Below are 14,621 nucleotides of genomic sequence, written 5' to 3' on the forward strand. Positions count from 1 at the left end.
CACAAAGAATGCAAACCTTTACGAAGAACAATTCGAATATTTTTATCGTTACAAAGCGACAACACTGCACTATAACCTGTTCAGGCACGAAACCAGTACCACACGGCGCATGCGCTAGAAAATGTACCTGAGAGTCGGGGATTCCGCAAGATTACCAATTTAAATACCAATAAAAATAAAAATGTATTTTTGTATTGTGTGATGTATGATTTTCTAAATAGTTAATGAGTTAATCCAAAATTTTCAAGCACACCTAAAAATTTTGTATAACTTGTTAAAAAATAGATTTGGCTTAAACTCTATACAGAATCGAGGATGCTAATTATTAAATGGAAATAATTTCTTGGATAATTAGCATTATTAGCTTTTTACAATTAACTATGAAATCCATATAAGATACAATTTTAATACATATTTATTCTAGATGGCACTAGTTACTCAGTGTAAAAGTTGAGAAGAAATCTACATACGACGTAGCCAGATGAATAGGTTTGAATACAGAACCCAGAATTTTCATATATTTTAGCGACCTCTGTTGCTTGTTACTCTAGTACAATATTATACCTAAAAACGAGCGTTTAATTAAAAATGTTGTATTGTAATTCAAATCCAATGCAAAATATACATTTGCGATGAATTCAATCACTGAACGTAATTTTCTCCGAGTTACTGAAGTACATATGGCAATACATTAAATTTTAAGTTGTTTTAATTCATTTATTTCGAAATATTTTCCAAAAATATCCTTGTATTTTAATTTAAGTCTAACAATAAACGTTTACCTCGCAGAAAAGGTTGAGTGATCAAGGGTGTATACACCACCTGACTTGCACGCCAATCAGAACCCTTTTTGGGTAACCACTTGCACTTCCGCTTCACTGATGTACGTGCCAGAAAATTTGACAACCCCAATTTTATCGTACACATATTATATTTTGGACGAATGTATGTTTTGTAAAATTTTCTCAGCGGGATATGGATATGGTGAATCGAACTAATGGTGTGTCATTTCAAAAATATATTAATCAATTGGAGATTAAGTTGTAGAAGTTATGGTATATATGAAGTATTTTTGTAGTCACATATAAAATATTACATTCGTGTTTTGTTTTACTTGATATAATTACATAAGTAGTTTCAATTATAAAACGCCACAATAATTAACGGTACAATAATAGCTAACGATTATTAAATGTCCTTTGATAATATACCAAGTGTGTAAATTGTACAGTACAGTAGGACGTTGTTTCCGGGTCGACTGTTAGTGAGATACGATCTGGAAATTATATGGCAACCTTCCAAATTTACATGGGAATGAATTAACCCATAGATAAATCACCCCCATTCAGATTTTCAATATCCTGTTGTGGAGATCGTTGCTAAACGTTAAGCATTCAGACCAATCCTTTACCTTCGGTTTAATTAAACCTAATTGTTACAAATAGGAATTGGAGACTGTTTTGGCTGCTTTCCAAATGCTAAGGATTTTTTAATGAAAGATGCAATTGTTAAAAATGATAAGTAGATGGGCACCAACATGATTAAATTGATGAAATAAATTGAAATTTGTTCTGGAAAATAAAATTCAACACGGCGAAATGATGGGGAAGCCCTAAAACCATTCACTCATCCCAACATAGGAAATTAATTAGTCGCAGATGTGGCTCGTGCCCTCCTGCTCTGTCCAAGGTACAAATGTTTGAAATCTGATACCGATTCACACCCAACCAAGTGGTGTGTACATGTTGACACATTCTCACATTTTCTATTAACATACTTGAATATTTTCCGGGTATTTGGCCGGAAATGGACTATTAAACTTATGTTTTGAGGAAATTATCGGCGATATTTCCATCAAGTTGTGACATAAAAATTAAGTTGACTTCTCACATCCTTCTAAAATTGGAGATGCGGCGCTTTGATTTTGGTAAACGAGCATATAGAAGTGATAAATCAAATTATGTGAGAAGAGAGAGCATCTGGTTGTTTTAAGAAGAATGGAGAATTTTGTAATTATATTTATTTATTTTGTAATTGAAGATATGTAATATTAAAAAATGGATGAATAATCAATTTGAACTTTTAATTATAATTGACATATTACCTGTACCAATTAAGGGTTGGCAATGAAACAAAAAACCTCGCGTCCGTCAAATAAAAGGTAATAGTTGGAACGAATCCGTCGCAAAGGAGCGGGCCGAAACGGAAGTATCGATAGATGAGTGTGTCTGAGCTGCTGTCGTCGAGCCGTAACATAAGATCATTCGGCTGGGGCACGTGTCCAAGTCGGTTCACGTGGCCCCCGGAGCCGTTATCAATTACTCCTGGGGAAGGAGGCCTAGTCGTGTCTTTTGCACAGTCGACTGAGTCCCGGGAACAGGTGGCACACACCCTTCAGAATGTCAGATGGTCGCGTGTTCTTTCGACCGAAAACCAGCATATTGCACTTCCACATATGACATCGTCCAAGATATCTATGCCTATTGAAAACTTTTATTTGTATATCAAAAGCAGTTTTCAGTTTTTCGACGATTAAAGATCTATCAGCATTGTTTATAGAGGTGCTTCTTGATACATACAAATATGTGATTGGTTCAAGATTTATTTGAAAGCATTGTTGATGTAGTTATTTTAATTAAATAACAATGATTATTTTATTTCTTCTCCCATAATTAGTTTGAGGTAAGTAAAATGAATAAGAATGTTCAGGAATACAGGGGAATCACGGCCAGATTTCTTTGATGTCGAGATAAGAGGAATATTTGTGTTTGCCGCAAACAAACAAACCAAAAATGGAACATTAAACCACTCCGTGCGTAGTAAATTGTATATTGAAGAAATTGTTGAATAATAAAAATGTTTTTGTTGCAATAATAATATACGGATATTAATTAAAAATAAGATATTTGTTAGTTTAAATATGGAAAATATAAAATTGGAATGGTATGATTTAATTGATTTATTTAGTCGTTGGGTCGTTTGTAAGGATGCACCGGTAGATCGAGTCGGTACGGAGAAGGTGGCGGCGATAGCGGCGTCGTCGAGGAAGAGAGCGGCGAGCGTCCGGTCAGGAGTCGGGGCGGGTAGCGCCGGCGCGTCGGAACGCCGCTTCCATCGGCACACAACCGTCGGGTCGGCAGCTTGGACCGACGGCAGGCACGATCACCGTCAGCCGCCAGCCAGTGTAGTACCGGCCGTCGTAGTGTCGTGAGTGCACTTCCCGAACACCCAAAACTTGATCTGCTGCTCCACTCTTGCTCTTTGCTCTTTGCTCTTGTTCTTGCTCTATCTGTCGATTAGCGCGATCGGTCCCTTTCGCACGCTGTCCAAAGGCACAAGCACCGACACCAACACCGACCGCCACCTCGACCGGACTCCACGCCACCATGTGTGTCCTCGCGCCGAGACGGACCCACGGCGACGTCCCCGGCGTCGTGTGCTGATCGCCCGTGCCCCGGGTTCTTTGGCGTCTACCACTCGATCCGTAATAATCGTTGCTGTGTTCTTATGTTGGTCGTGTGCTCGTTTCGCGGTTGATACTGTGCGGCTCCGGGCAAAATGGGCCGAAAGACCGGGGGTTCACCCTCGGGTTGACAATTCTGTGCGGGGCTCCGTAGAACGGCAATGGCCAGCGGTCTGCCCCTCGCGGTTTGGACCACCCTGCTGTGGCTCGCCTCAGGTCAGTAATACAGAGCATTCATTTTTCTATTAATCAATGCAATCCACATTTTTTCTGTGCTAGTTCAATCATATGACATAACGGCAAGTCCACTTGTCAAAACGTTTGCTGCATAACCTACAAACTACCCTTTTATTATTTCGTAAATTTTTATTTAGCTCTATTTCAATTTCGATAGTTATGCAAAAAAATATTTTTTGACTCATATTAATATTTAATTTAAAATTTCATTTCAAATAATTTTACTTAATCAAAATCTATTGATTTTCAATAATGTACTTAAAAGTACTACTAAGTGCCAATGATAGAAATCTTTGATTAGGATCTTGAAAAACAAAGATGAGGTAATTTATTTTATTCAAAATTTTGTTTGTAAAATTGAATATTATTAAGAATTTTTTATAAATATAATTAAAACTGTAATATTTAATTGTCAACGTCAATATTAATATAATTCTAATGAAATTTTAATTTTGGTGAAGGGAAAGTTACAATTATGGCGAAGGTATCATAAATTATACAGATTTTTATTACAAATTTCAATAATATTTTATATATATAGTATAAATTAATTAAAATTAAATAATAGTTAAGTTTTTGGAACACACCCAATTTCTTATTACTCTAATAGATAATTTGTTTTATCAATATTTAGTAGTATAAAATATAGAAACAGGTTTTAACAGACCATTCTTACATATTTTAGTTTTTAATTAAATAAATTCAAAGGAATTTCGTATTTATTTAATACAAAATTGTGGTTGTACAATGCGAAATCTATTAAACGCTGCCCGGAGCGTTCTTCGGGGGTCGCGCTCTTTCCAGTCTGTGCGACTGCGTTTATTACATTTTTCATTTGTCTTCGCATTTCGCGCCCCGTTGATAAATGTCCGCAATGCAAGTGGAACAGGCTCTATGCAATTTTGCATACGATTCGGACGGCTTAATCACGAAACCGTTATCGCCGCTCACATCTAACTTTCCACCCCCTCCCCCAAGTTTATAATGAAATTTTTTCGAGCGCCGGCTTTTTTATGATCGATGAAAATAGAGGATTATCTGGGGTTAATAATTAATGTGCGGCTGTGATGGATGCGTGTTCGCCGTTTGCAGAAAAACGAAAGTAAATACTAAGACACGCCATCTCATTTTTAATTCAAATAATATCTTATTTATTTTTTGAAAAAAAAATGATGATCACCTGTCCTGTTTCAAAATACTTGATTGGTGTGATGATTTAGTCACATTTAAATTTGCGATACGTAATTCACTCAGACGAATTACCCAATTTTTATTTAGTTTATTAGGCATTTCTTAATATGTTAACGGAAATTTGATATGCGCATTCCGTTAAAAAGACTAGAAAATGCTGAATGTGTTGAAATATCACGCCACGTTCATTGATATGTTATTTAATAATGTTTTATAATTAAAATATTTTTCCTATTTGATTAACAATAGTTTAATTGCTAATTTATCATTAGGATTCCGCTAATGCAACTATCAAACACGTTTCTTTCCAATTAGAACGTCAAATTACTAATTATTTCCCATTATTTATGTTCGGCCATTCAAAGAATTATTGATTTGACGCCGGTTTAATGACATCTAAAACATTCGGTAGGATTTTATTATTTTATAAGCTGCGGTACACTCACGCAAACTTCCAATATTGTTGGCCCAGTTTTTAGTTGGGCATTGGTAAATTGCGTTTTATGTCAATAAAATGCCTGATACGATCAAATTTATTACTAGAGAAGCATAAAATTTTAGGTAACCCCAAAAACAGCAACATACAGCCAATTTTTGCAAGTGCTCCAGATAAAACGGTGCATTTTCTAGAACAGGTAAAATACATCGAGAATATATTGGTGATTTTCTACGGTTTGCAATTCAAATGGTTTTTTATGAATCATATCGTTTTTGATTAGATCATTCCATTGTATGGTAATCGATTGTACTAAAATTAAAGAATAGAAAACGTAAATCAAGATTAAACAAAAATGTATTGGTTCAATCATTTTGTGTACCACGAGTTTTCCTGCTAGCAAACACACATTCTAATTAAATAATCTATATTTATTGATTAATTATCCATCGGAGAGTTCCAAGAAAAGAATAGCATAATATTTTTATTTATAGTCAGTGACGGAGATGTTGGCCAATTGTGTGCCAATGTGCTGCAGAAAAAATTGATTTGGTCGGCATGTGTACAAGTCGTTATTTACGAATGGATTCAAATGTTGACATGTCGCGGTGCCAATTTCACGTTTATGAACTGACCACGTCTAAACGGAAACTGAAAGTTCCCAACTGACACCAACAATTACTGCTTTGGTTCATTTTTATAGTTCCTCTAATTAATCAGTCTAATTCCATAAGTTTCTGTCGTTTAGTCTCCACTAAGGCAAAGAATAATTCGACTCTATCAATTTCCCAATGTTTCCCTTTAAACTTCTGCCAAAGCGAATGCCAAATTGTTTTTAAAAATGTTGCAGTGATCTTAACAACTTCAAAGGAGTGTCGACCGTTTTCTATTTTCGTGTATTATATATAATTCATAGCGCCAGTTGGGCACTTCCTGCAAAATTCTTTACAGTTTAATGTGATTGAAAAAACTGTTGTTTTTTTCCAGGTAAGGAATTTGAATGTCAATTAGACATTATTATGGCGCCATTACACGTTAATATGTAAGATGTGACACCTGACTTGTACTTGTAATTATGACAATAGCCGTGGAAAATGTCATAATTAAAATGCACACTCGATCCACGTTAATTTTAAAAACGTGATCGAGTAAAAATGCCCGCCATTCGTATAGAATAAATTAATGTAAACGAGATTTTAAACATTCGTCTCGCCATTTAAAAATATAATCAGGCTTAAAACAACGGTCAGACAAATCGGTTTATTTATTTGTGATTAATGGCTTTTAAATAAGAGCCGCTATAGAGAATTTTAATTGGAGCCGACAAAGTATTATTGCCAATTTATATTTCGTAACATACATTTTATTGTGACAAGTTCTAGTGCCGCAATCAATTATGAGCTCCGTCTGGATGTCGTTTCATGTGTTGATTAATTTTGAATATTAGTCGACGAGATAATTGGGTACGGCACGACACTCCAGGTATATTTCTCATTTCATTAAAATAACACAGTTAATGTGCCATTTCTTCTTTCGCCACGTTTATTGAAATTTACGTTCACCATTTCGCAGAAAATTGGATTAAAATAATGCACCCCGGGTGCGAAAGATTTAATAATCTCGTACGCAGACAACACCATAAACCAGATCGGAGGCAATATCGCAGGAAGAATGCGGAGGAATACGAGAGGAAGAGGAGAGAATGCGTCCCGTGCGTAATTAAATCCTGATTAGACGGTGTTCCGAGAGACAGTGCGTCTCCTGCGGTTAATCGGCGACGTCCTCCCACTTGTTCCACCTCGGTGTGTATTATTCCCGGTTAAAAATACACGCGACAGACGCTCCCAACGGCGGTTGTGACTGCTGGTTAGTTCGACGGATCGGACCACGGCCGGTCGTCCGTTCATTGCCAAAAATCTATAAAAAAAATCGCCGCCGATGTCGATGCCGATGTCGATGCAGGTCGACGGTGAATGGCGGTTTCGGTGAGATCATTGTATTAATAGGTTTATTTACGAGACGGTCTACGGGGCAAACTACACGCCGATTTTCGTCGTTACTTACAATATTTTCTTTCTTTTCACCTCTCAATATTTAGATTTTCAACAAATTAATAAAGATAAAACAAGGTAAATTAAGCGAACCTCTGTAATTAAATAAAAATGAATACACTTTGATTGGAGTAATCTGAAACAACCTGTATAGTGTAAAAATTTCATGCAGTTCATTTTTATTCTAAAGTAACATTTTTTGCAAATATTTTACATGTAATTTATTTTTAATATCGAGTATTATGTACAGTATAAACTACATTTTACTTCAAAGAATCATAATTGCTATTTGTCATTTGGTTAAATTACTGTGCAATTTTTTTGGAATGTTACCATAATTTCGATATTTTTTGTAAAAATGTAATATGGCTCCAAATGGCTAGTCAGTCCACTTACCTCCCGACTATTTTATTACCCCCTATATTAAATAAGGCAAATTGATAGTAAGAAACAAGGAAATATATGAATGTGTTTTGATATGTTTTGGTGGCAAAGTGGAAATTTGCGTTCTTAATTGTATAAATGTATGTTTGTAAACAGGAGCACGTACAACGACCATGACCTTAATCAATTACGTAGTTATAATGTAAAATTGAAAATTGAACAATCCCGATTGCTAACGATGATTGAAGAAAATGATTCGTTTTCTTCTCCCTTGTCCGCGTGCGATTCGCCTTGACACGAAATTATCGAGGATTCGACGGACAACGGAGCGGGAATATCTTGACCATACCACGAGGAATTATGTTGCGCCTTTTGGGGGCAATCAGCGTTTGTTTAACGCACAAATTGTGAAACCCCATCGGGATAATGGGGCTTAGTTGCGTAATTGCTTCATTTGGAATTGTTCACGTGTTCGAACACACATAAGTGAATTTAAATTGAAACGAAAATTGATGTAATTCCTATCTCTCACAATTGATAATTTCGAAATTTAATTTCCACTCCAATAAATATTATCCCGTTGCGTCCCGGGGGAGGGTGAATTGAACACACAACTGCAACTGTCATAGATCATTCGCAGCGGTTTTCAATGCAAATTTCCACTACACAATTCAGAAACACACTGAGCCCGTTTTATTCGGGATGCGTCCCCATGAAAATTCAATGCATTATTCATGTAGGTAAAACCGAATTGATTTTTAAGATGCCTCTATTCTACCACTTTAACTAATAATGCTTTCCATTCAAAATTGTTTGCTCATATTCGTTATGGAAGGGAAAAATTCAGTTTTCCCTTGAAGTTATTCCAGTTTTAAGTTTCAATAAGATTTTTGAGTTGCGGGAGGAATTTGAACATTAATTATATCAATTACACTAGCTTACAGGTTTTTTTTTTTGGCGTATTTTTATGAGTTACTGAGAGTAATTGAACATAAAAAAAAATATTTTTTTATATTTTCTTTCATATTTTCTATCTTTTAAACATTAAGAAACACAGGAAACGAATAACAAATCTTTGAAACATGGTATGAGTGGTGTAAGGATACTTTCACAAAATTTTAATTTGAACAAAATATTGTTCTTTTCATCGTAAACTTTGTATCATACGAGGTTAATCTTGAAAATATCACGCTTTATACACGTATAGGTGGCAATTTTTTGTTAAATTTAAGTCCCAATATGTTAATTAGTTGATGTTACATTCAAAAGATTTTTGTGTTGAGGAAGGAATTTGACCATTATTTACATCAATTACACTGGCTAACAGATTTTGAGAAGTATACATTAGAAATAGTATTCTTATGAGTTACTGAGAGTTTTCATATTGTCTATCTATTAAACATTAAGAATCACAGGAAACGAATAACAAATCTTTGAAACTTAGAATGAGTGATGTAAGGATTCTTTCACAAAATTTTAAGCTCATGGATATAACATACATGTGTTTGCCTATCTTTAGACAAATTCCATAAATATAGGTATTTGAACGAAATATTATTCTTTTCTTCGTAAACTTCGTATCATACGAAGGAAAACCTTTTTTAAATTACTTTGGTAAAACGTATCAATCTTTTCCTTTTATTTCCGAGAAATTCCCGAATAAAAATTTTAAATGACAACCAACATTATCATTCATTTCTTCCAAAATTTATCAGCTTTCTGTATTACCTTATATTTATGGAAGATCCATGAACAAAGGTCCTTTAACGTTTTAAAACAAAAAGCAGCTGATAAATATATTGTAATGAAGGATTACTAACAACTAAACTTTTCATAGTTTCTTAATAGGGCGAGAATTATATGAAGAAAATTTAACAGAAATCTAATTTCTTTAAACAAATATGATATACTAATATTGTGGTACTCTATTGGTCTGGTGATTCAGATGTATAGAAAACAAAAAATATATTAATTAAGAAATTTTCATTTCTTTCGAGTAACTGAACAACAAATTTAAGAATACATATATTTCGCAGGTTTCGTTTTTGTCTTGGAAAGGAATTTTATGGAAAATACAATCACTTTATTGCGTAGATTATTGTTCCCCATTTGACATAAAGTCCTTATGACTTTCTGCATAAACCGTAAATGAATTTCCATATTAAAGCAATGAATTCGGTGAGAATTTTCATATGAATTCCGGATTTTAAATTCTATTAAAAAATATTAGCAAAAGAACAAAACATGAAGTTAAGTGCTTTGAAAATGAATTATAGCCAACACCAATTCCGTTTCGTAAGCATTATTGTTGTTATTAAAAAATTGTCGTAATAAATTTGCATTGGTATATGAATAAAAGACGTCCATAAATATTCATTCATTCATAAATTTATCGATAGAATAAAGTTTTTATAAGGACCGTATAATAAAGTTGAATTGTATTGGCGTGTTCGCGTTAGCGGACGCACAAAAACGAGATACATGCAGCCGAGAACGATATTTTTACGACCAGTGTATATTCACTTGATTGTGCCGATGCCAACAAAATGTCAAACAAAACCAAACAGTTAAATAACGAGTCGAAAAAAGACGACTGCTAATTTCAAATATAGGTTTAAATGTTCTGCGCTAAACTCGAACTGATCCAGATTAAATGCTGCATCTCACCACACATTTATTATTTCTTTCCAGACCAATAAAGCTTGTCATTCATTTTATCTGAATTATATTATACTATTTAGTGTTAAGATTAAACGCCAACAATTTTACCTTTAACACACGATCAAATACAATTAGTTAAATGAAAATTTCAATTAATTATAGGGGGTTGTTATGAACTGGTAACAATTGGTAAATACCGGCACTCCAACCAAACGTGATGATTATTGAATAAGGACGTAACAATTTGTCCTTAATTTGGTATTACAGCCCATAGTTGTGTTTGTAATGTCCCCCACACACAAATCAATAAATCATTCTTGCCATGTAGTTATATCTAATTATTGGGAACGTGACAATGTTTTTAAACCATCCACTAATATTCGTTGAATAAATTTACAGTTACAGAACACAATATACATATACATTTATGTAATTGAACAATATGTTTAGTGTCAAAATTAATTAAATAGATATTGTGTGTAACCTGGCCTAAAACATCGCATCAACCCCAAACGCTAAAGCGAATTAAACCGGCCACATTAGGTGTGTACATGTAGTTCGGGGGGGCAGCAGGGCGGCCACCCCAAGGAACACGCTCGCACACGTACGCGAGGGCAGCGCAATTCGATCGCGGGACCTGACTAACGGCGCGTCCTCGTTCTGGGGTTGCGACACGTTACGCCGAAATCCCGTCGCCCGAGACCGCACTACATAAACAACGGACCGCTTAATGCTGGGGAGTAATAACGGCATGGGGACGGGACGGGCGCTTTCCATTAGGACAATCAATTATCCCGTTGTCTTTGCCGGGACGGGTTTAATTTTGGGGTGGTTGCGGCCGGAGATTTGCCGCTTTGATTGAGAGTTTTGTCCATTAAACAGTTGCGGTCACACAAATACTAAATTTGCATTAAATAAAAATGATTTCGTTGGTCACAATTCCTAATGGTCTGTTTTAATTACGAAAGTACAGTACAGTTGCTTTAAAGGACCGTAATGTTTGACTTACTGATTTATCAAATCCCATTATTATTTCAAGAAGAGTTTTAGGTAAAATGTAAAAGTGTGTTAAATTTGCAAAATTCAGCTGAAAATTTTTTCAGCTGTAGCTTTTTTAAATGAACTAAATTGTGTAAATTTTTGAATTTTTATCAAAAGTACTGTGCATAATTCTTCCAAATCTTTTTCACCGTCTTTAAACTACTCCCCATCGGATGCAATACACTTTATACAACGTTCTTTCCAGTCATCGAAGCTTTCCAAATAGTCATTTACCGTTATAGCTTCTTCGATTCGGCTTTTACTTTCTCAATCGACACAAAACGAAGCCTCGAAGCGGTCTTTTGAGTTTAGCGAATAGTTAGAAGTCACACGGGGCTAAATCAGGCTAATACATCTTAGAAAATAGGAGTGATCCTTTTGATATGCCAACATCATCATCAAGATGTTGCTGTTTTTGATAGAGCTTGGTTCCTAAAAAAACTTGAAAAATTTTCTTTTAGTGTCGCACTCAAACATTAATGACAATTGCGACGAGAAATTTGATTTAGATGCCTGTTAGAGTGTTACGAACTTAAAAAAAAAATTATTTTGGCGAAAGTATTAAATAGAAATATCCGGGTATTTTTTGGATACAGTAGAATATATACATGAAAAATATTGTATATTAAATGGAATACCCCATATATGAAAACTACTACTAATTGTGATTGTGATACAACTTTTTATTAACACCACTCACTACTAAAATTAAAAAATGCAAAAAAAGAAAGTAGTACCAATTCATTTTGTGTAACTACGAGTATATACAATAATTGTGTAATAAATACTATTAAATTATGCAGTTTACTCGAAACATCTTTTTAAAAAGTTTCATTAATGTATTGGAAAAGAGTAAAATAATAAAAAATATCGTAATTTAAAAATAATGCCTCATGTATACTATATACTTGAAATAAGAATTAAATAACATATATACAGATCACTTTATCTTGAAATAATATACACGTTTTTTACCTGTTAGTACTTTAGTACCTATTGATTGATCTTTTGTCATAATTTTTTCGACATCACAATTTTTGCAGGGTATTAAAAAAGAAAAGTTAGAAGTACCAGATAAAGATACACATTTTGGGTGTTGTTAAAATAAGTACTTTTCAAGAAAAACGTTTCCCGAGCAGTTATTTATATTTCAAATTAAATAAAATTCATTATCATTATTCATTATTATTCATATTAGTATATTCATATTATACTAATTGTGATTGTGTTACAACTTTTTAATAATAGAACTATTAAAATTAAAAAATATAAAATAGGAAAGTAGTATCAACTCATTTTGCATAACTACGAGTATATTCAATAACTATGTAATAAATGCCATTGGTTTATAAAGTTTACTTGTACTTTAAAAAGTTTCATTAACCCATTGGAAAAAAGTAAAACAATAATCAAAAAAAGAAAAATTTTCAACTTTTATAAACGGAAAGCAGTTTATTTTCCTTTTTTTGACCAATCATCCTGATTTGTTGCCCTAAATTTAGAGATTTAGAGACACCCTTTGTGTGTAATTATTGTTAAAATATTTTAAAAACCCATTACTGACTCTTGATAAGTCACCGATTCTAGAATCGCTTCGGTAACAGCATAGTCACGGAATCCTGTGTATTCTCGAAATGCAAAGTAACAATTAAGGGCATTAAGGTAATAAATTAAGTCAACTTGTTCTATTTCTATCATTACCGCAAACCGAACATTCAGTCGGTTCGTTAACTTTGCTTTTTCCAACGGAAGATTACGTTGCTTAAAATCCATTTTTAAGGGCTCGTTAAAAAATTGTATGTAGGTGAAAAGTGGGGTGATCAATATAGGAAAGCGAAAGAGAGAGACTTTTTACGAGCGTCCGGTGTCAGATTTCAAAATGATGAGGTGTCCGGTGGTCCGAGTCGGATGTTTCGCAAAAAAGAGTGCCGAAGTTAATCTCTCGGCCGTTTGTCAACACCGGACAGATAGACCACCTGGCGTGGCTGCTAAATCCACTGCACCTTAATATAGAGACAACAATTATATTAATCATATGCGAATGGGTGCCAGACGATTTACGGACGCCGCACCGTTGTGTCAAACCGCCAAATTTACGATCTTTATCAGCGAAACTGCAAACTAAAATTAGAACGTGGACCGTTTGCTTCTTCTTATCAAAACAAACTGATCCAATTGCTAAAAGGTTATTGTTTAGTTTATAAGCACTAGTGCAAACTTTTTGCATATTCATGCCCATTTTATTTATGAGAAAATTTTCCAATAAATCGTCCAATGATAGATTTATTAGAATTTTAAAAGCATGATGTAACTTTGCTTGTTGGTTTATTCAATTCCATGATTTTATAATGTAATATAATTGAAATATGGTATTCCATCGAAATATTAAATAAATCCAATTTGAAATAAAATAGGTCAACAATTAACTTTTTAAACAGATATTCATATTTGCCAAATAAAAGTATGATGGTAAAAGGTCGAATTTTAATTTCGCAGCATCGTGCAAGGTGGAAGGTGTTCGACGCGGATTGTGTGGTTCCTTGTGTCTGTGTGCCGCGGGTACCGGTTTCTTCTCGCAATCAATTTTTATCGGAGTTCATTAATAAAAAAGTCTGCGGCGTCCATTCATGGTTTTCAGGGTGGCCCCGAATGTGGGGAAGTGTTGCTCGTGTGACATGTTTATGGACCGGGCGCGTATCGTAAATTATCATAAAGTTAGCGTGCAAACTTACAGGTGGTACGGCCGCGGCGTGGTCCCACAGACGGCGGGATCGTGGGATAAAATTTTACAGGACTCCCCAACGTACATGTCTTTAACGTAACTGTCTGCGAACATAAAATTGACCCAGATTTTACCAAATTAACAATCGCCACGTTCAACGATTTCTTTTCCATGCGGTTCCGCGATCGATGCAACCGTACTTTGTTCATATTTGCCAATCTAACACCATTTTTCAAGGATTTAACCGATATTTAAATAGACTATTTACTTGTGTGTTTATAGAACCGACACATCGATTCGATCATTTTTTATTTCCGACTTTCCGGCACCCGACATAAATGCATGCATTTTTCACTTAGTTCGTAAGTGTTGTAAACTTTTTTCAAATCGTGTATGAATTATGTTTTCTGCGTTTATTGTTTATTGGCACACTTA

General features: G+C 34.4%; 1 protein-coding gene across 2 annotated transcripts in view; it reads left to right on the forward strand.

Annotated features, from left to right (window-relative positions):
- Positions 1-2,848: 2,848 nt before the first annotated feature.
- LOC109607172 (protein kinase C-binding protein NELL2-like) overlaps positions 2,849-14,621 on the forward strand; it is a 34,357-nt gene continuing 22,584 nt past the window's right edge. For both annotated transcript variants that reach the window (XM_049969981.1, XM_049969982.1), the window contains exon 1: positions 2,849-3,679. In XM_049969981.1, coding sequence (XP_049825938.1) covers positions 3,625-3,679 — 55 coding nt within the window. In that variant the 5' untranslated portion in view covers positions 2,849-3,624. The remainder of the gene's footprint in view (positions 3,680-14,621) is intronic.

This window comes from Aethina tumida, chromosome 7, assembly GCF_024364675.1.
Source record: "Aethina tumida isolate Nest 87 chromosome 7, icAetTumi1.1, whole genome shotgun sequence".
NCBI lineage: Eukaryota > Metazoa > Arthropoda > Insecta > Coleoptera > Nitidulidae > Aethina > Aethina tumida.